Source organism: Vanessa atalanta, chromosome 16, assembly GCF_905147765.1.
Source record: "Vanessa atalanta chromosome 16, ilVanAtal1.2, whole genome shotgun sequence".
NCBI lineage: Eukaryota > Metazoa > Arthropoda > Insecta > Lepidoptera > Nymphalidae > Vanessa > Vanessa atalanta.
Window position 1 is genome coordinate 8252873 of NC_061886.1, and position 22188 is coordinate 8275060.

The window sequence follows — 22188 nt, forward strand, 5'->3', positions numbered from 1 at the left end:
AATAAAATATAACGATGATGTGATCTCCCTCGTGGATTTCGGTCGTGATGGTCTTTTTGGAAACTAGTGAACTGTGTATCGAATATGATATTGTACAAGAATATCTGTGATAAGAATAGCGAATCTGACACGACCATAATTAGTCTAACCGCAGGATGGATGTGAGTTTAAAACTGGCAGCTTCCAGACTATGTTTTTACTCAGGCTTATTATTATACATATGTAACGTAATGTCCTCTGTTTATTCTATAGTACAGTTTATTCTTGTGTACTCTGTGTAAATATATGTTGGATACGACTGATTTATATCAATATTATTCAAGCAACGGCAACAATGTATGCATAATGAGCGCAATTGTAAAGACGATACATAAAATGAGAAAAATAACAGCATATAAATACAAAGTGAGAATATATAATACGTACTATAATTGTTTATGTACAATACGAGATAAGCAAATTATTATAGATGTTGTCACAGTAAGTTTTTAAAAGTAATAAGTAAAAATATTCTATTATATATTTTTAGCAATAGAAAAACTTAAAAATCAATTTATTCTCATAACTCATCATATATTTTATGATGCCACCAAGCAGCAATATTAGGTATTCTGGTTTGAAGGGTAAGTAAGCCAGTGTAATTATAGGCACAAGGGACATAACATCTTAATTCCAGAGTTGGTGTCGCATTGGCGATGTAAGGAATAGTTAATATTTCTTATGGCGCCAACGTCTATGGGCAGTGGTGACCACTTATCGTCAGGCGAACTAGCTGTCTAGCCCGCCTATCTAACATTTTTATAAAAAAAATAACCAGATATGTAAATCAACATGATTTAAAACACTTGATTGTCTAAAACGTTATGGCTTTCTTTCGAGGACAAGCATTATATACTTACCTTGGATTTTTCACAACTACTTCGCATCCGCAGTTTGTAGTAAAATATTAAATAATATGAACCCACAATTAATTGGATAAACAATAAAAAAGTTTTTGTAACTCAGACTAGTGACTCTAGAGCTTTATTTTTTTTTAGTATAGACTTGTTGAACATTTTATAAAGACCGTTTTGAATTACCAATTAATTCCTGTTTTGTTATTGTTAGGATATGGTCACGTTACGCAAAGATTGCAAATGTCAAGATCTTCTTTAGGGTCTTTAACCCTAAACATTACTAATGATATAAGCTGATATGAGACATGATATAGTCATATAGACATATGATCTGTGTCCAACTTAGAGTAATGTCGATGCGTTGCCCATCATGGAATAATAGTACGCATTTTGTCGTGCCTTTAATGATATCAATCTGAGTTGTGATGTTTGTCAATTTTAACGAAATTGGCTTCATTTTTTATTGCCTTCCGTACAATTGAAAATACCTTAGTAGGTTTTGATTCTTATTAATAATTCTTAAGTCCTTGGTTAACGAATTGCATTTTTCTGTAAGTTATTATGAAATATTTTACTATACTTTTGTTGTTGATTATCATAATATTTCATAAGATTTTTGAGAGACGGGAATATTTAATAATGTATTTAATTAGATCAGTTCATGTACTTATGATAGCATGGGATATAGACATTGGAATAAAAATATGTTTTATTATAATAATAAGTATCTTTATTAAGATTCGGAGATCAAACGAAAGTCATGAAGTTACTTAACAATCAGTCTACAAAATGGTTTATATACTAATCTTAAACTAAACTACAAGAATAGAAGTAAGAATAATAAAAAGATAAACTTAACTTAGTAATTGATACGAGGGAAAAATCGACAAAATTTTCTAAAGAATAAGACAAAATAAAAATTAAAGCCTAAACTTACAGTTAACTTACCAAGCCTTAAAGTAATAGTTACTACTACGGAAGATCTTAGATTAAGATTGGCACGTTCGGCCCACTTTTGCACGAATACACGTTTGAAAACATCGAAGACAATAAACAAGCGAAAAGAAAGATAAGTATAGAAAATTATAATGTTTCTCCTTAACTAACTTAATTCTATTAAAGCTCTTGTGATTCATATATTTTATCTTCTACAATAGGTGATAACACTAAAGTCAATCGAAGGAATACATTTGATGCAATATTTGGTATTAAAACATGAATCCAAATTACAATGGAAGATGTCGAATCCAGTTTAAATACAATTTATTTCGATTGAACTTAGTGTTCCGAACTCTCTAATAGTTTTATATAATCTATATTTTTCCTATTCTAATTAAAGCTTCAATTCATGTACTTTTCATATCACAGGCGAAATCCTTACAAACTAATGGAAGACATTCGATAGATATATCATAATTGAAAATATGAACTTCAAGGAGCAAAGTTAAGAAGTTAGGTGGAAATCGGTGCATTGATAATTACAGTGCAGTTGACATTAAAGCTGTCTACCAAAACATGACGGACAATTTATATGGTCACAATATCAAACACTAATTTACGTGAAATTCTAGTACATCTTTTTCTGTTAAATATCAACTCGAATATATCTATGGCTTATATCTAGAATCACATAAACTGAAATCACAATATCAACTTGAGTGAAGATGTACAAGAATTACGCGTCACTAAGACTAATGGAAGACATGGATGTGCTGTCAAAGCACTCACTAAATCTAATATTGGAAGACACGATTTTGTTTTCACTGCATTAGTACCAAAATTAAAACTGCTTGAAAAATTACTGGAAGACGAAAGTGATTTTGCAGACGCACGAGTTAGTAGCAAAGCTTACATACAAAGCAGCTCGTTTTGGTCGCCGAATAGCAGATTTCCCGGACTTCATTGGCCATGTTGTCACTGATCTCTTCTTCGGAGATTAGTTCAAACCGGCTAGAGTTGAGGATATTCTGATTTTCGGCGTTTTCGTTGTCTTCGACCGGAACCGGTTTGACCGGGTCCACGGGATAGAAGTATTCGGAGAACGGCACTAAAACGGGTTCTTCGGGATAGACAGTCTTATGCGATGGCAGGTCAGTGCGAGGTGAAGAGTTAGAGATCAACTCTCCAAGCTTCGACCAGCACTTGTTTAGATTCACTCGCGTGGAGCTTGTCACTTTTCGTGGAAGTCTTGGTTTTGAGCTCTGTAATAAATGAAACAAATATTAACCACTTATTATAAATTATACTTTGGTCAAATGAAGAAAAATCAAAAGAAACTTCAACAATATGAGTACATATACAAAATAACTAGAAATGAATGATGAATCTAAAAAAAAAAATATGTGATTTATACCTGACGATTTAAGAGCTTCATCCAAGGGGAACGAGGTGACTGAACCTCCTTTTGCGGCGATGGTGAATCTTCCTTAGCGAGACACATTTTTAATTAATTATGACTATGATAAACTTAATCCGACGAACTACGACTACGTATTTACAAGGTTGCGTGATAGCAAGCGACATGCACACACGGAGCGTACGAAGGGAATGATTGAATCAGGAAGGGCGGCGGGCTTTATATACCGGGTCCCCGCTACGTGTGCGCCCGCGCGTGCGTCCCGGAGCGGGAGGCGCGCGCTCAGCACGCGAGCAGTAGCGCGCGCCTACAGACTGGTTTTTACGAAGACTTCTACGAATAGAGGCTTTAATGTGCCGACTTAGAATAGTTACAGACTAGATTGCGTTTATAATTCCTTCTTAATCATTCCAAGAGGCAGGCAAGCCTTTTAGATTCATGAGCTTTTTGTTATTTCCTTAATAATTTTTTTAATCGTCTCGTGATTGACATTCCCACATGCCTAGAGTAGTGTGATGATTCATTTCTTCTTTGATTATAATTATCGTTAGCGAAATTATTAATTCCAATGTTGTTTTATGATATGTCTCTACTTCCCTGCATCGCAATCGTGACTTGCATATATTTGCATGAGCCGGGCATTTCAGGTTGCCGAAGGCAACTCGGTGTAGAATAAACAAGGCTATCGCACTATTATGAATCACGGCTAGCAGCTGGCTAGCAGCAGTGGATAGATAAGTTCCGCTGCAGATTGATCATAGCGTCTGCGCCCGCGCCGGTGTCGCTTCCTGCGATTACATCGGCTCCGCGGCGCTCGCAAATCACGTACTACACCCTGATAAATCATTTCCTCCGGTCACTTGCTAAGGATACACTGATGAATTATTTTAATACTAGATTTCACTTAATGATAATTCATTTAAAAATTATTATTTTGTATCTTATAAGTTGTTGAAGTTATATTTAACGGAAATATTATTTCGAATGATATCATTATTTTAGCATTTGTCCTTAATTTTAATATTGTTTTGCGTCATATCGACATCAAACAGGAAAATGATACCATATATGGTACGCTTGAACATGGAGAGTAAACTAAAGATAGAAAATCTAATTGGTTGAAATACTATCTCTACTATGTTATGTCAGAAAAAGGCGTACTTTATTAAGCGTCGACCAGATATTAGAAAAAAGTTGAAAATAAAGTACTGGTCTGGTTGGTTCGGAGCGTCGAAGTGGTTAACATAATTTCACACTTAAGTAATGACGCCACTTGGAAATGGCATAAGGTATGTCAGTAATATATTACGCGGCGTTCGTATTTAAATATAATAGTAACCAATTCACAAAATATATAAGCTTGTATGTAAATCAAATTTTGACCTAAAACGGTAGTATAATTGTAATCTATAATACATAATATCATATGTATTATAGAGCTGAAGAGCTTGTGTCGTTAACAACAAAACGCTAATTTCAGAAGCAACTATACCGATTTGAATAAATATTATTGATGAATGTTATAGGAAATATAACGCCCTAAGGGGTGGAGGACTGGCAAACAGCAAAATATGAATAATATTTTTAAATAAAATCATATTAGTAGGTAGTACTGATATTTAAGTTTGTATAAGCCAACCAATGCGACAAATTGTGTTATGCTATATGTATACTTAATTAATCTTAACAAATTGCTAGCAAATCTTCATTTAGTTTAGTGGTGTAAGCATTTATTTTATAAATTTAAATAATTATCGCATATTGACTTCGAAATATTTTATTACAAGCTGCCCAGTGAGTCGTCTTAGAGTGATTTTGCAACAAACATCCAGAAGCTTCCACATTAATAATATCAGGAAGTCAAATATGTTCAAAGTCAAGAAAGGATAAAACAGTTTCTTCTGTTAAAATTGAAAGTTAAGAGTTCTAATTTTTTAGTACCCGGGTATCAATGCACGGAATCTCCTTTGATTATCAATATGTCTAGATAGACTGTCAACTCTCTAAAATAGTTGGTAACTCCAGACCACTAAGTTAAGTGGTCACACAGACCACTAAGTTAAGACACACGCACATTAGTAAAGTTCTATGATGGCGAGTGCAAACCGAAGCTGTCACGCACACAAAGATAATAAAGTTGGCTCCTTTGGTTTGTTTCTTTTATAGTGCGACATTCTATCTAGATATAGGTATAAATAATTTAAGGGGATCTCATTCAACACTATCCAATGTTTTTCGACCCATAGAGAAATAGATAAGAGATCATTTTTAACATATTACATACATATATACATATTGTATTTAATTTTTTCCAATATGTCTTGTTAGAAAAAAGTGCGCGAAACGCATTAAAGCCTTTTTTCGAGTCATTATTGTAAACTTTGTTTTTTCTTATAAATGTTAAATCTTAAAAATTATGTAATGTACGATTACAAATTAATCATCTTTATTTTTATTGTGATTGTTGTGTTATACAGGTAAAGTTAAAATTAAATTATATAAATTATTAGAATAAATGAATACCATATTTTTATTACTATTCCACTTTAAAAGATAAACCATACTATCAAATACTAATTAATTATTATTTCTAATCTACGCTATATAGTTTTCTATGTTAATTATAAAAAAAAAACTTTGATCATCTGACCACTCTTATTGGAAAATGTTCGTGTAAAAAACTTATTTAAATTTCAGTTAATTAATAATATCGAAAGTAACACTCTTGTTTCGTAATTAATTAAATAATTTAATGACGCTACATCAGTCCTCTAAAATTGATACCGACGTCGAAAGCTGTCGTAACTGATCCCCTTGCGCTCTCCACTGAAGAATTTTACTCAACATAATACTTTCATTAAAAGAAAAAAAAGTTAGACCACAACCCGACCACGTGCAGCCTTTAGCTTACGAAAAAAGAATATAAAATCTTAACCTTTTTGCCGCGTCCCCACAGGGTAGGGTTACAAATGGGACTTTGTATTCGGAACGTTACGTATCAAAGTATACATTATGTTTTATAGTCTATGGCCCTGTATGAATAGAAGTTTTGTTGTAGTGTGCGTGGAGCGTGCACTACACGCGTAGAGTTTCTGTATTGTTGACTTAAGTTTGGGGTATTTCGAGGCGTCAATTATGAAAGTGTGTATGTATTTATTGTGTTTCGGGGTGATGAAAATAGGAAATGTTTTGTTGTATTGTAATCTAGTCGCCCCATTTCGATAATAGATATTTTGAATTTAGAATACAGTAATATATTAATTTCTATAAATTTCTATAACACAGATTTTTTTTACAAATCCGTGTAATTATCATTTGAAATTAAATTTATTTTATCTTTTCTTATTAGTACAGAATAGCGCAATATAAAAAAATAACAATGTATAATATGTATGCACTTAGCAACAATAGGTAGTTTATAACTTCATAACAATATTGGTAGGAGCAGGAAAGGGTTGAATAAAACAATCACGTGCATAGATAAGTGCGCGTACGCACGCCACGCGTCGACGACGACGACAATGCATGCATTCCAGCAGTGTAGATGCGGGCTAATAGCCACTTATTATAAATTGATGCTTGAATATATTAAATGCTTAAATTGGTGGATGTATAGGTATTTGCATTTTATTTTGTATATAATATATTGATGAATATCAAAAGGAGCTGTTTTTATATAATTACCTAACTATACTTACAGTTGTTTTGTTTTATGTCATTTTATTAAAAAACAAAAAACAATAACCTCGAATTACTTGTTTCGACTAAATTGATTATCATTCATTATATAAAGGAAATCAACAGTCAACACAAATATATTGTATAAATTTTATTACAATACAATAATTGAAATATATTTTTGAAGCTATTTTGTAATTATTATAAGCTTGTCATTGGTGAAAAGTCCAAAATACCTTTGTACGGGCTTAGGGTGAGTAAAATTATACAATTATTTAAGCGTGCTTGGTCTGAATGTATCCGATGACCGCACGCACTGCTCATTTTGATTATCTTGTCTATTATGCTTGAACTAGTCCCTCTATTTGTATGCGTGCGTGTCTGTTACAATGCTACTCATTGCTCATTGTTATAAATGTTATCACACTTGTATTGTTAGCTCAATGGATGTATGTAAATATAAGTCTAAATCTCGTACAAAATTATAAACAGGTTCTAAAAGTAAATACTCTTATTTTATAAAACTATATTGCAAAGCACTAATTAGTAATTCCCATCAGGTAATGATACTGAGCGTGTTTATAGCAAATGCGTCGAATATTTTTTTTAAAATGGAAATTGCAAGTGTGAACTAAATGAGAAATTACTGTAAAGGTAGTTAAAGTATTTTAGTATTAATAAAAAAGAAACAACAAATCGTTGATCTATTATCGATGTCAATTATAATTAAAATAGCACAAACATGCATAAATCTAAGGTGTTACATACACAACCATAGACTCGAAATGCAGAAACGTAAACAGCCCTTTTACGGACACTTAGTTAAATAAATCCTGAAATCGGAGCCCGTATGCGCGCATCGCGCACGCACACGCGGACGCACGAGTATACGCACGCGTAGATCGCATGCGTACGCACACGCGAGGCGCGAGCACAGAGCGCACACACGCGAACAACTTCTAATCGACGCTTTCCTTCGCGTGGCAGTCGTGTGTGTAGCATCCCCGTTAAGGGGCGCAGGTGCGGTGTGGTGAATGACGCGGCCGTGGGAACTCGACTCAACCCCGAGTTCCCATGATCGCCGCCACCTGCCACCTGCCGTACTACGCATAATTCGCGTTCGTAAATGAACGGTAGTGACCACGTGTGTGCACTTTTTTCATCTCGACGGGGACGCGGAAGACCGGTGGAGCCCAATTAATTTTATCTTAATGATACCGCACCGCGACTCGATCGATGAGCCGAGGGTGCCTTGATGGACGTTTCTTGAAGCTAATCGATTAAGTCCTGATAACTTTACATGCAAAACCTATTATAAAATACTTGGGATAATAAAATATTAATCACTTAGCTGGCTTCAGTCTTTATTCTATGATGTCTCTGAGAGATTAAGGAATCGTGATAATATCTATAATTATATTTCTCGACCGCCTCCTCGCGCAACCGGTGTCGCATGTTAAATTACTTTAATGGCGAATTCAATAACAAAATTAATCAATCAAATTGTAAAAATGTCATTGTAAATTCTTATAAAACAAGAAGCAGGGAGCGGTTACGGGACGAGTGCTACAAAATTGATTTTATATCAATTACTCTCGCCGACAATTTGTCAATGTTAGTTTTTTGCGATATTTAATTATCACCTGTTTAAAATAAATATATTAAGAGAGAAATCATGCAAAGTTTATAACGCCCATCATTACTTCATAAAGAACTCAATATAATTATTTTACTTATGTTAAGGCAGAATCTGAATTCATTACATTTGCACGTATAATATAAATTTAACAAATTAACATTTACAATAGAGAAATATATAATATTAGTTGTGTCTACATTTTGTGAAATAGACTGCTTAATAACCTTTCATCAAAGTCTGACCGAGTAGAACTTCCCGTGTTATATAATCTTGATATAACATGAATTATTTTAACATTTACGTTAAAAAAAAAACAAATACCTATAGTATTTACCTCAAAATTCAATTTAACTAAAAACGTACCAAAATAAAGTAATTTTATATTTTCATGTAACAACATAGATAATTAAAATAAAAACATTCATAATCATTTTTCAATTTAGATTTGGAATGCATTTTAAGACAACCTTTTGTAAATCTTTTATTACTGAAGTAATTGTGTTTACCATTTTTGTGACAAGTGAATAAAAATAAAAGAACAAAAGTGCCGCCAATTAAACTTTACTGAACGGTGATTTCGGCACATTTCACACCTTAAGTTACGAGGGTCGAGTCACACGCCATCCCTATTATATTCAATTATTCAGCATATGGATAGTAACAGACAATCAATTGACCTTTGCCATATCGCGTCACTTGTTCCGGTGTTACCTGTCCACATAATTTTATATGAATACGTATATATTCCAGTTCGTTGGGTTTAGCAGCACTCGTGGTTTATGGCCGTTAGTGACGTCAGCGGCTGTAGGTCATTGGTTTTCACTATTTTGATTAATTAACATAACGTACATATATTCCATAATAAACATATATTCATAATATTCTATAGTGATATAATTATTATTATATTATATGGAAGCTTTGATTATTTTCTAACTATTTATCGGTATTAAAGAAAACAATTTTAATACTTGTTTTGAACGTTAATTATGAATTTATTGTGTGAGTCTCTTGTTGGAAAAATAAAACATCTTCCTTCATTTCCACCCGTCTCCGCTTTAGTGGATATCGTGCCTTGGGGTAATATTTCGTGACCTGAAAATGTAATGAGAAAAAATTTTTACTTGTATTCATGAAAATAATTATCTCATTGAAATAATAATCGCAATCGTGGCTACTTTCATTTCAACGTCAGTTGCAACCGTATTCGGAAAACAGTGGCAAGAACGCCTCAATTAAATCGTATGTCAGATATATGCCCCGGGCGAAATGTCACTTCGGGTAGTAATTACGAACGCGTTGTTAAATATTATTGTGGGCGTAGCGTTCTGAAGGGCGGTAATCAGCGGTTATGTGAGATGGTACAGTCAACAAAACATTAAGAGCACATTTATATTCCGTCAAATTATATCGTCAATGAGCTCAGTCAGAAATATACCAACTAAATGTAAATCTTATGTAGGTTGTGAATTTAATATTTTCTCATTGTTTTATTAGACTGAATCTTGTGGTTAATATGGATACGACGGGACATATTATATCAGTAACTATTTTCTTAAAAATTAAACCATCTTACTACTTATTTGATTTCTATTGTGATAACTTATCAAATTAATGAGTAAGTAACCTTTCTTTAACTTTATTGATCGTGTAAAGTTCCCAAGTTTAGAGAAATATAAAGTATTTGATATAACATTTTATTATAAAAATATGTTCATTAACAATTGCCTTCAATTTGCAAAAATATTAATAAATATAAGAATGATTATAAGACGCTGTATTTTTGTATCTATAGATAGTTATGACACATAAATCCTACACGTAAATACGAACATTAATAATAAAAAGAAACATTTTATTATCGCTGACTGTACACTTCAAGAGAAATCTTTTTTCACAGAGGACGGAGCTTCTTTTGAAGTTACGAAATTGTGACACATTTTTTAATGTTCTTTATAAAAACAGTTTGTAAGTATATTATTTAAATTTAGAAAAAACTAACATTACATCAGATTACACTATTATTTTAACCAGTCTTTATACTTCGTCGTTATTTGTTAAACAGTGGTTAGAACGCGTGCATCTTAACCGATGATTTCGGGTTCAAACCCAGGCAGGCACCACTGAATTTTCATGTGCTTAATTTGTGTTTATAATTCATCTCGTGCTCGGCGGTGAAGGAAAACATCGTGAGGAAACCTGCATGTGTCTAATTTCAACGAAATTCTGCCACATGTGTATTCCGCCAACCCGCATTGGAGCAGCGTGGTGGAATATGCTCCAAACCTTCTCCTCAAAGGGAGAGGAGGCCTTTATCCCAGCAGTGGGACATTTACGGGCTGCTAATGCTAATGTAATGTGAAAGACTCAGATTTTTTAAAATTAATACTATAAACCCAGAACAAGTTACTATAAACCAGTATAAATAGAATTTTGTTATTTAATTTATATTTAGCTAATTATTTTTGTACTGCAAATATGTTGTCGCCTTTTGTCTCTGCAGTTATAGCCTCATACTTGAGATTTGTATCTCTTTGATTTTATTTAATTAATTCTATATTTCGATAGGATTTCGTACTAATTGTGAAAATATAATAAAAATAATGTTTGTTGAGGTTTTTAATAGTTACCTCAACTAATATTGTAAATGCAAATAAATATTACTTTGTTTTGTGTGCAAAGCTAAATTATATAAGTGTACATAAAACTATAATTTACACTTAGACATTTTGTATACCTACTTAAACTATATAGACTACCGGAGTAATAATATTATATCAGTCGTAATTTTGGAAATAACGTAAACTTACAAATATATTTGAGAGAAAGAGAAGTATAGTTTTGAGATCGTGTATAATACTTATGTTTTACTTTCATACTCAACAAGTACAATAAATGTATGCTAAACGTTTAAGTAGGTTTCGTTTGAACTAAATTTAACTACAAAAAGCTCAAAGCTACTAAAGTAACCTAGAGTGATTATAGGTAGTATCTTAAATGTCATTTTAATAATAATGACAGAATAAAAGTTTTTAAATAATAAAACGTCGTCCATTTTAATTTGCGTAGCACATAGCAAATCGGAATTACATTGCACGGGAGATTTCTGTGTAATTATTTCTTTTTTTTTTTCATATTGAATCGTTCGTAATTACTCATACGTCCATTATTATGGAGCCTTTAAAATCCTATATTTCTGTTATTTCTACCTTAATGTTTTCTACTTGTGTTTGTAAACTATGATTACATGTAGTTACTTCTACAAAAAAATATTAGTTCGTGATCAATTTACATTCGCTAAATATTGGTGCAAGTATTTTGATTTCACTGAATAACATATCCTTAATCCTAGTCGTATGATATAAAATATACGTATAAAATTAATTTGATTTTTGTTTTCATTGTCGAAAATATTTTACGAGTTCCGTGGTCTGGTCTATTTGCGTTAATTTATAGATGAGAATGACCTAAATGAGCGAATATTTGTACAGTGTAAGAAGTGTTTTTTTTTTTTATTAGTAAAAATTATAAATATGAAAATCTATAATTATCAAATTTTGGCGAAATTAAATAGGAGAAAACTCTCTCTCTTTCTCAATTAAGACCCATCGTCTATCAAATTGAACAATAGCTTGATGCTCGCCCATATTAAGGTATTCGTAAGATAGTACAAGTAAGACGCGCACATTTATTTAGTGTATATGTAATACTCCTTGTATTACATTTTCAGATTTTACTATATATCTGGTTCACGTTTAATAAGGGCTCCTGCAACCACCTCGTGCGTATGAAAATAATAAGTAATCATTACATGAAACACCTGGGTGGAATAATAGCTAGCTGTTCGTGATATGATTGTCTTAATCTTTAAGCGTAGATGTACCTTAAAAAGATCCGAGTTGGCCCAGTGGGCCAGTGGTTATATCGTGTGAATTTCAAATGTTAATTGCGGATCAATGCAATATTGAATTTTAATGACCTTAATTTTTAATTTTAATTCATCTTGTGCTCAGAATCAACATCGCGAGGGAACTTGCATTTTTCACGTATATAATATGCTACGTGTGTGATGTGAACTACCAACCCATATTAGAGCATCGTGGTGGGATAAGAACAAACCTTCTCATCATAGGAGAAGAGTCCTTAACTTAGTGACACTACAGGCTCTTGCTTTTACTATTCGCTTTTCTATTATAAATTCAAGTTTGTGTATGTTACTTAATATATCGTAGAAATGTAAAAAATATACCTACCTACTGTTTGCTAGCAATCGCTGATTATAGTATACAAACTTTTTGGGGCTTTAACCATTATATCAATAATAGTAGTTTAATGTCCTTAGCATTGTTAATAACATTATTTCAAAATAATTTATTATATGGTTATTTACATTTTATCGAATTATTGTATAATATGTATATGTTTTTTTTTTTCATATTTATTCTATTAATTTAATATATTTTAACTCATATATAAACACATATTTATATTCTAGTATTTGCAATCTTATCATCGAACTATTAACCGTAATTATTACTATATATTCGTTGGTATATAATAGCAACAAATACACCTACACTGAAAACATTTGTATGAATATTATAAATAGGTAACCGTGTCAATATTCGATTAATATAAAAAAGAAGACTTAGTTATATAATTCGAATGGAAGCCCTTAATTATTCGATTAATTAACTTTAAATAAAAATAATAATAGACGAATCTATTTATGATTCGATAAACGCGATTATCATCTCTAGTAGGTAATGGACGATTAAAAACTTAAGAAACTTTTAAATTAAAAATATAACTATTAATATAATTCTTATATTGACGTTTAACATTGAAGGTAATTGTTAAAATACTTTTATTTATTTTGAGATAAAATCTACCACAACGGTGATGTGAGATGCGTTTACAACTATGTAGGCGTACGTGGGTGTCATTCAGCTGTTTTATGGATAGGTAATGAATATTCCTGGAATTTATGTTTACTAACCGAATCGCCATCTTGATTTAAATATTTACTAGCTATATCGGAAGTTTATGTCATTTTTATTTCATCTAATAAAATATATTACATACAATAATTTAGAATTAATTAGAACTTAAATAAACATAGCAATTATTTTCGCCTGAAATGAAACCCTTATCTAATCTGTTTTAATTGCGATATTTTTCAAACGCCAACTAAAGGACAATTATATGCATTTTTTAATAAGATAGATTACGCGTGAACGCTTAATTTATTTCTCCTCATTATGCAAAATAAATAATCCACATAACCTCAGGGACAGAAAAGGTCACGCATCGATCTTCTCGGCTTCACTTCATTTAAGCGCACCAATTAAGGGTGACTCAATAAATTCAACAAAAATAAAACACGCCACATTTAGTATCTCAAAAGCGTCGCAAAAAAAGCCTGTCGTCTGATAACCGAGGCGTACCAAAAAAGTAAGCAGTATCATTAAGCACACAAAATATGTTTTCCATTTACACAGACGCTTCGAGGCGGTTATAATATTGTACACGCTGAGTGTTTACTCAGTAAGAAGTGTTTCGGATCGGTAACACCTGCCGCGTTTTCCCACGATTGCATTCGATCGTCTTCGGCCGAAGTCGGGCGCGGTCGGGTTCGTGCGTGTTATGCATACAAATTACATATTGATTATAGAGTTAGCAATGTGTGCATCCTCTACTCTATCGCCTGTCACGCGTCAAATGCATTGTGGCACGGTTCAAACGCTTTACGGAATACGTGCTCTAGCACACCCGTGATTGATAACACAATCCATTTAAATTATGATTTATTGATATAAGTCAATTAATCCCGAAACAGTAAATCTCAGTTACTACGTGAAGTTTTTAATAAGTGTCAATAAATAATACAATCTTTTTAATTTAATATTTTCCTTTGCTTATAAGTATATATTTATAGTATTATTGCAGGAGTAAATAAATAGTAATTTCCATATAAGAAAAACATCATGCGTGTATTTATACGATGAGCGATAAAAAATATAAACTTACTGTAACATTAACGTGTCCCCGTTATATTAAAAAGAGAATAAGTATTTACGCACAGCGTGGCAAATAGTAAAAGAGTAGATAGAAAATAAAACGAAATTGTTCGCAACTGGTATGGCTGGTCGGGTGTTTACAATATATTAGTAGGCCAAATAAGTACGGAATAAATTGCATCGTTGAGTACCGTTGTATGTACCGGTGGAGATATTGTTGGAACAAAACATACATGTGAATGTTGTGGCCTTGAATATGTTTGTTTGTCCGTTTTAATTAGATACATACGAGCTACAAGTACTTGTTGGGTCGGTTCGTCTTATTTTATTTTAAATTTAATGTCAATGATGAGCATTAAATTATTACTGTATGTAAGTATTATTTAAATAATAATAAGCTGTATGTATTGTATTCATTTTTGAACTTTATCTTTTTTTATTTTTCTATGCAATGTTAAAAAAGGTTTTCTATAATTAGCGAGTACTTTTTTAATATGTAAAATTATCAATTTCTTATTTTATGAATTGCGAATTGTATATAATTGTAATTATAATTATGTTTAAGGTACACATAAACAACCCTCCTAAATAGAAAGCTATAATGAACGCTTGACAAGTGATTGCTCAAACAGTTCCGGTTAATAAGTCGCATTACACGATTACCGAGTTAGTCTGCTTATATTATTTTTTTTAAACAAGTTCAGCGTTAATTAAAAATCAATATGACCGCAAAAACTACGATACGGTGTCTCGTTGTTTCCCGCTGCGTGCACCTGCCTATTTCTCCCACGGTGTAGCATCGCTTTTGCGACTTTTTGCGTTTTTTCCCTTTGCATTTTAAGTAACTTTCCTTCCATTTTTAAAATTATAGCATTATTACACCTCGTTTCTCATCTTCTGGCACGATTTTTGACAGATGCGTTCTGTTTTTACTACCTATAAATAAATATTTTTATGCACGTTCTTGATTGATATTTGAGTAAAAGTTTTCTTGGCTCGTGATTTTTTTTTATATTTGTGTGCATTCTTTAAATTGTCTTTTAAATATTATTATTTTAAAATTTTATTTAAACGACTTTTACTTTAGTGCTGTTTTTTTAAGGTACTATGTCTTTCATTATTAAATAATAATGTAAGTACCAAAGTTGTGGTGTAGTTTTCTTATAAATAAGGTTATATTGCTGTGGTCATTCTTTTTTATATTGAAATATATTCGCGATAAATGGGTTTCCGCTTAATATAGTATATTTTGTCATTCGTAATTCATATTCAAGTATAATTTGTTTGTGTTAATGTTCCGTTACACATTTCTTGGGTAATGACCTCTTTGTATGTTTTTTTTTTAATATAACGCCTTTTACTTTTTCAATATCAATCAACTCACTATGAATCATAATACCTTACTGACGATTCATGAGATTTATTAAGAAGTTAATAGTTAAAACGTGGACCGGTTGAACTTCTTGGTCTTCGATGAGTCATGATATTTTGTTTATGTTTAGAAAGTTTAGTTATAAATATGTACCTGCAGATATAGCTAACATCATGTTTGAAATCATTATAGGAAAATTGGGGATAAATAACCTCTGCAGACCTTAAATAAATGAGGGCAAGTGAACAATAAATAGTGCATTGGTACGTAAGTATTATTGTATGCAAAATATTTTTTAATTCGAATATGTTTACATATAAATAATATATTGTATATTTATATATATTATATAAATATATATAATATGTTTATATATATATAATATATATTCTATAACTCTTGTTTATTTGGGTAAACAACCAAATAAACAAGGGTTATACTTTAGAAGTAGGTACCTTATACTTTTGTAATAAAACACGTTTGACGGTAATATACTTACACCTATTTAATTTTATAAGTACATAGTCAAGTGGCTAATTTTAAAATAAAACACAGATTATATATTTGTGAATATAAAATTTAAAATAAAGAATTTGGTTTCAGGAAAACGATTCCAACTTTATCATTTATCAGATTATTTACCGAATAATAAAATTTAAAACTATAAATAATTTTAAATAATATCCTTTTATTTATTTTATAATAAAATTTAAATAAAACCTACATCAAAAAAGGGAGGTAGATATTTTTTATCTGTTATTTAATATAATCTGTTATATGAATAAATTTGCCCATTTCATTTTACAATAGTGTAGCAAAAAATGTATTAGGTAAAATCGGGGCTAAAATTTTTTAGTTGACAAAAAATAAAACCGTCACAGGTGTTTCATTGTTATTGTTCGTGGTTTCGCATTTGTATTCCTTGTGTGGAAGGCACTAGGGCACTACTCGAACAAAATTTGGTCAAGGCCTTTTTTATGTTTTTTATATAAAATACATTATGCAATTGAGTGTAAAGAATTTATAAGTCGTGAAAAAAAAATTGATGGTTAGTTTTTTTTGTTTAGTTACTTACTTAGGTAAACTTAAAAAAACTATATCTATAACAAAGTTTGAAACTAAAATGTTAAGTATATGTTAAGGTATGAAACTTTATATTTTTATTGAATAAAAGCTTTAAATAAATGATTATATAACTTACGCTAAAAATAGAATTTATTTAGTTTAGATTCAAGACTAAATAAATTATATGTTTAGTGTAAGCAACCTATTTATGTACATAATGTTAAATGTTAAATTCATGTCATCCATTTTACTTTTTTTATATTATAGGTACATTTTAAACCTTTATAAACCTTACTTTTTTAGAAAACGAATACAATTATATGTTGTACGAATTTTATTGGTAGGTAGCTATGTAATATAACGCCTTAATGTACGTACATAGAACCAACATTAAAAGTTCAATTGTTTCAATAATTCTCTACAAGAAAAACATAATTCTATCTTTAAAACAGTTTTCCTAATCGAATGGCGCGAAAAACCATCACGCCTAGCTCTGTCTTGCGCCGTGATTGGCGCTCCAATGACCAATAGAGAGAGCGCGTCAAAATGCGCGCGCACGCCTACCCAACTATTTTCCAATTTGAATAGATTCTATCGAATCCAATCTAAATTCAAAAGCCTTGTTGTTACGGCTTTTTGTTGTTTTAGCAGTCACGAAAGTTAGGTCTTATTGGTCCACTGTTTTTTCAAAGTGCATTATATCAATTTACTGTATTTGAAATAGCTGAAAGGAGTACCTGACTAATCCACGACTGCTACGCCTAATGCTGGACTTCTTACAGTTATTAATAAGCAATATGATAAACGACGGCTTCTGATGGTCAATACCGATTTAAATTTACGCAAAATACATTACTAAGTTTTCATTTTGTAGTCAATAATTTAGACCGGTTACATACTGTTTTTCCGAAGGAATATCCGCGACTAGCAAATTTATAAATTACAATAGACACAAAAGAAAAGAGATAAAAATTAACAATAAAATAATCAACAAATTGTTGTCGTTATTAAAATTTGAATATGAAATTAATAATAAATAAGTTATGGAATAATCCAAATGATGTTATACTGAAACAAAATAATCGCCTCACGCCTATCATAGTAGCCTTATGCATAGTGAACCAATTGACTAACATTTTTATAAGCTCAACGATAGATTTTTGGCATGTTTAATGACTGGTGTTTTCATTATTATGGATCTGACGCATTTAAAGCAAGACAAACTGTAGTCTCGATAACGATTGTTTAACATACCTAGATAACAAAATAACGAAAGTACGATACAAATAATTAGATATTATAATAATATAATCATTTAAAGATTCAAGTAGTAAAATAACAAACATCTGCTTTATCTATTCTTGGTTATCTTTCAAAACAAAATATGATCAATCTGTATTTTCAAAATAAAAAGAAGTAAGATTTCTATTCAATTAACTTTCACCATAATTAAAACGATAATAACCGATTAGAATATCAAAGGAAGTGTACTTCACTGATCATATCTGTGTTCTGGTACAATCTATCTTGTGTCCATCGAATTTGTAATAAATGACAGATTTATCAGATGTACATATATTATTAATTATAATTATTGAATGGTGTAGGTACTAGTTTATTTACCAGAAGTAGTCGAGACTATTCGTTTCGACTTAGGACAACGTTTACGTAGGTCCTGAATTATTTTTTTGTGATAATAAATGAATTGATAGTACCTACTTAGGTCCATTTAGTCGCCTAAGTGAGTCATGTAACTATCTATGAATAATACCAAAAAGTTTCATCTTATAGAACATTCTAGATATATAGTCAGTAAAGGCGATTACATTATTACAAAATCATCAAAAATGTAAGTCATGTAATATGACATGTATTTTTTTATAAGTTATTCTTTAAAAGATTCATCAATAAATTGTATTTATTGCAAAATAATGCTAAACTGTATGTTCGACTTTAATTAATGTATAGGTAATAACTTATACGGGAACTGTTTTAACAGGAAACCATTTACAATAATTCAATCTTTATCAAGTGTTATAAGCCAAAAATACTTTAAAACGTTATAAATTTATTAAAAAAAATAATTGTTAATTCTATATTCAAACGCATAAAAATTCTTTACACGGATAATATATTATGGACATTTTATTCACAGCCACAGATAAATAGCAACCAACGACTTAGTTAACCTTTATTTATTGCGTAGACCAATGCGTAGTAAGTAATTACAGCTTCCTGTAGATCTGGTCATATCAGACTATATCTCGGACCATTTACATTCACAGGTAAAACTGAACTCATGCTCGGTGAATGAATGTTAACTGAACATTGAATCTGAGAGATTTAACATTTTAATTAATTTATTACTTGGTACTGTTCATTAGATTCTGAGATAATAAATTCTATAATTAATATAACTGCTTACGAACTAGTCTGTTTAGTTGCTCGTAGATTGTTCTTGCTGACAATTTGATAACGTTCATATTCAGATTTGACAACGCGATATTTTTTATAATGACGACACATCAAAAGTCATTGAAAATACAATGTTTCTGACTGGAAAAATAATATTAAAATATGTTTTCTTTTTCAATTATAAGTCTAAAACATATGTATGATAAAAAGGCTTCTCATATGCAATTGTGACTAAAAAGTAGTAGTAATAATGGTACAATTTATAATGTACTTGCTTGGTTTACTTCAGAATAGTAGTGTAGAGTCGGTCGACAGTACTAATTAGGCTACGATAAGTAAAACATCATTTAGTTCCGATATAAATAGCGGTGTGTATACTACGAGTACTTAACAATTACTCTTTATATATCAAGTTTTTTTCAAAACTGGTAATAGTAACTGTATTGTTGCAGCTCTACTATTATAGGGATGCTGCCACTACTCTGTCTCCTTATTTAATTTCACGAGTGCATGTGGTTATAAAAACGATAAAGGTTTTTTTGTATAAATAAAAATATATGCAGCCTGTTTAGTTGAATTGCAATTATAAACAGGTTTTACGATTTAGTTTGGAAATAATATATTTACTACTGCCATCTAGTGCTGATGTCAAGAACTAAAAGAATATTTCATAAAAAGTCCGTTGGCGCTGCTGTCGTGCATCGGCATGATATTTGACTTGATGTTATATTTTTAAGGTCTACAGATATGAAAAATATTATTAAAAAATCATATTTGAACTTAACTATGACATTTATATTTTAGGAAGATAAGGTTACAGTTATTATATTATTTAGTAATAATTGTGTTTTATAAGTACAATAGTTTTGTCATGATGTATGATAAATTGTTTCAAAATTTTATTATTAGATAGTGTTTGTATAAAAATTAAAACAGCACAGTGTGGACTCAAGTAAATTAACTACGGACCATATTTAGTAAACTTGTTACTGTTTGTAAATGTCAGTCTTACTATTCAATTCGCATTGTTATTAAAACCAAGAACGCTCATACAATAGGCTGAAGCTTTTAAAACAGCCGCTGAAATGTATACAGCGCCCTCTTTTGTTAAGGCTTCAAGAAAACTGCCACGAGCCAAATATATACCTCTCTCACTCACTCGTCAACTAAGCTATATATGTCTCTCTTTCGCCTTGGTTTATTGTATCGCCTATCTTGGCCATGCGTCCCGCTCTTATCGCATCGATCATTGATCTTTGAAATTCGTCGGTAAGTCGAGTGGTGTGCGCAGTCCCTCCGCCATATTTCTATCTCGTTTGCACACGCGCTCTACGGTTACAGTTGTCTCGTGTTTCTTTTATTGCCGTTTTATTATTTCTTGTAGATGATCACGCGATTGTAAGCTGTCGCTTGGCGCGCACACGTCATGTCTCCCGTCCTTGTCGGACACAGAGGCGAATGTATGTTTTCTCTCGGTTTGTCCGGCGCACGTCGGACTCGCTGCCGTGCGTCGATGTTTTGGGAAGTGCACCCGCCCGGCGTTCCCACGGTTCACCTTCGGCTGACTTCCTTACGAAAAAAACAAACAAGAGCACTTTGTTGAAGAAAATCGACGTCTGCCGGTCGCGTTGAATGATTAATACAATTATGATCGCGCACGCCGCTACCTTCTCGTCTTGACGTTAATAATAGTTCTTTGTAAAGGACACGTGGTTGGTCAACGGTAATAATGAGCTAGAGTAGAATGACTTACTTTTAATTGCTTATAATAGTTCTGAACAAAAAAAACATTCAATATAGATATAGAAGAACTTAAATTAGTTTAATTTAATTATGATTGAAAGGTACGCACAAATTCATTCTTAACTATAATTTCTGAAGATATATAAAATTCGTCAATTTTTACCGATTCTCTCATACATTGGTACTAAAGTAATGTGATGTAAGAAATTTATATTTTTGTTTATCAAAGTAATTGACATTTGTATTTCACACTTATATTTTGAAATTTAGATTATGTATCTTTACTGACTCCATATGACTAATTGCCTCATACACTATACAATATTATTTATAAAATTGAGGATATATATAAACAATTACACGCAATATAAGTGATAAAATAAAGATATAAAAAATACTGTTCGCGTACATAACACGTGTGGAGGCCGTGGGAATCTCGCTCCCTCGGGATCTTACTGAAGTAGGGATATTGTTTCTTGAGCACATGCCAGCATCACGATAACTTAGCATGGATATATTTCTATAGGTATATTATTAAATTTTGAATTTTGAAAATTTTAAATTGTACAATTTAAATTTGGAATTTGTTCTATATTTTATGTAACATGACACTTATAGAACAGAATTGTTATTTACTATTAACTTATTTTTAACAATCCTCTCGTTACTCAAACCAGTTATTACAATAATTTAATCTGCATTGGCGATAATATGAAGAGAATACGTGTAAACACGAAAATATATTACCTTAATGGCGCAGTAGTAAAAAACCCATTCGGTTCGTTTTGTTACGGTATTAATTGGGATCGATCGTGCAACACACTTTACTGGGCGCAATTACTTATTTACAGCATTGTAACAACTTAATACATTTATATACTAGATAATTTTAACATCCAATACATAATTAACAGTTACCTATGAAGCCAAACGGAGTTACTTACGTATAATATAATGAGCGAGGGGATGCTTAAGTAACTTATATTGAAATTACGATAAACATG

General features: G+C 31.3%; 1 protein-coding gene across 1 annotated transcript; it reads right to left on the reverse strand.

The window, feature by feature from the left end:
- Positions 1 to 1619: 1619 nt before the first annotated feature.
- LOC125069908 lies at positions 1620 to 3467 on the reverse strand. The gene is made up of 2 exons (XM_047679519.1): positions 3250 to 3467; positions 1620 to 3097 (listed from the first exon to the last, which is right to left on the reverse strand). The coding sequence occupies exons 1-2, from the start codon at positions 3334 to 3336 to the stop codon at positions 2732 to 2734; spliced, it is 453 nt and encodes a 150-aa protein (XP_047535475.1). The 5' UTR covers positions 3337 to 3467; the 3' UTR covers positions 1620 to 2731.
- Positions 3468 to 22188: the final 18721 nt, after the last annotated feature.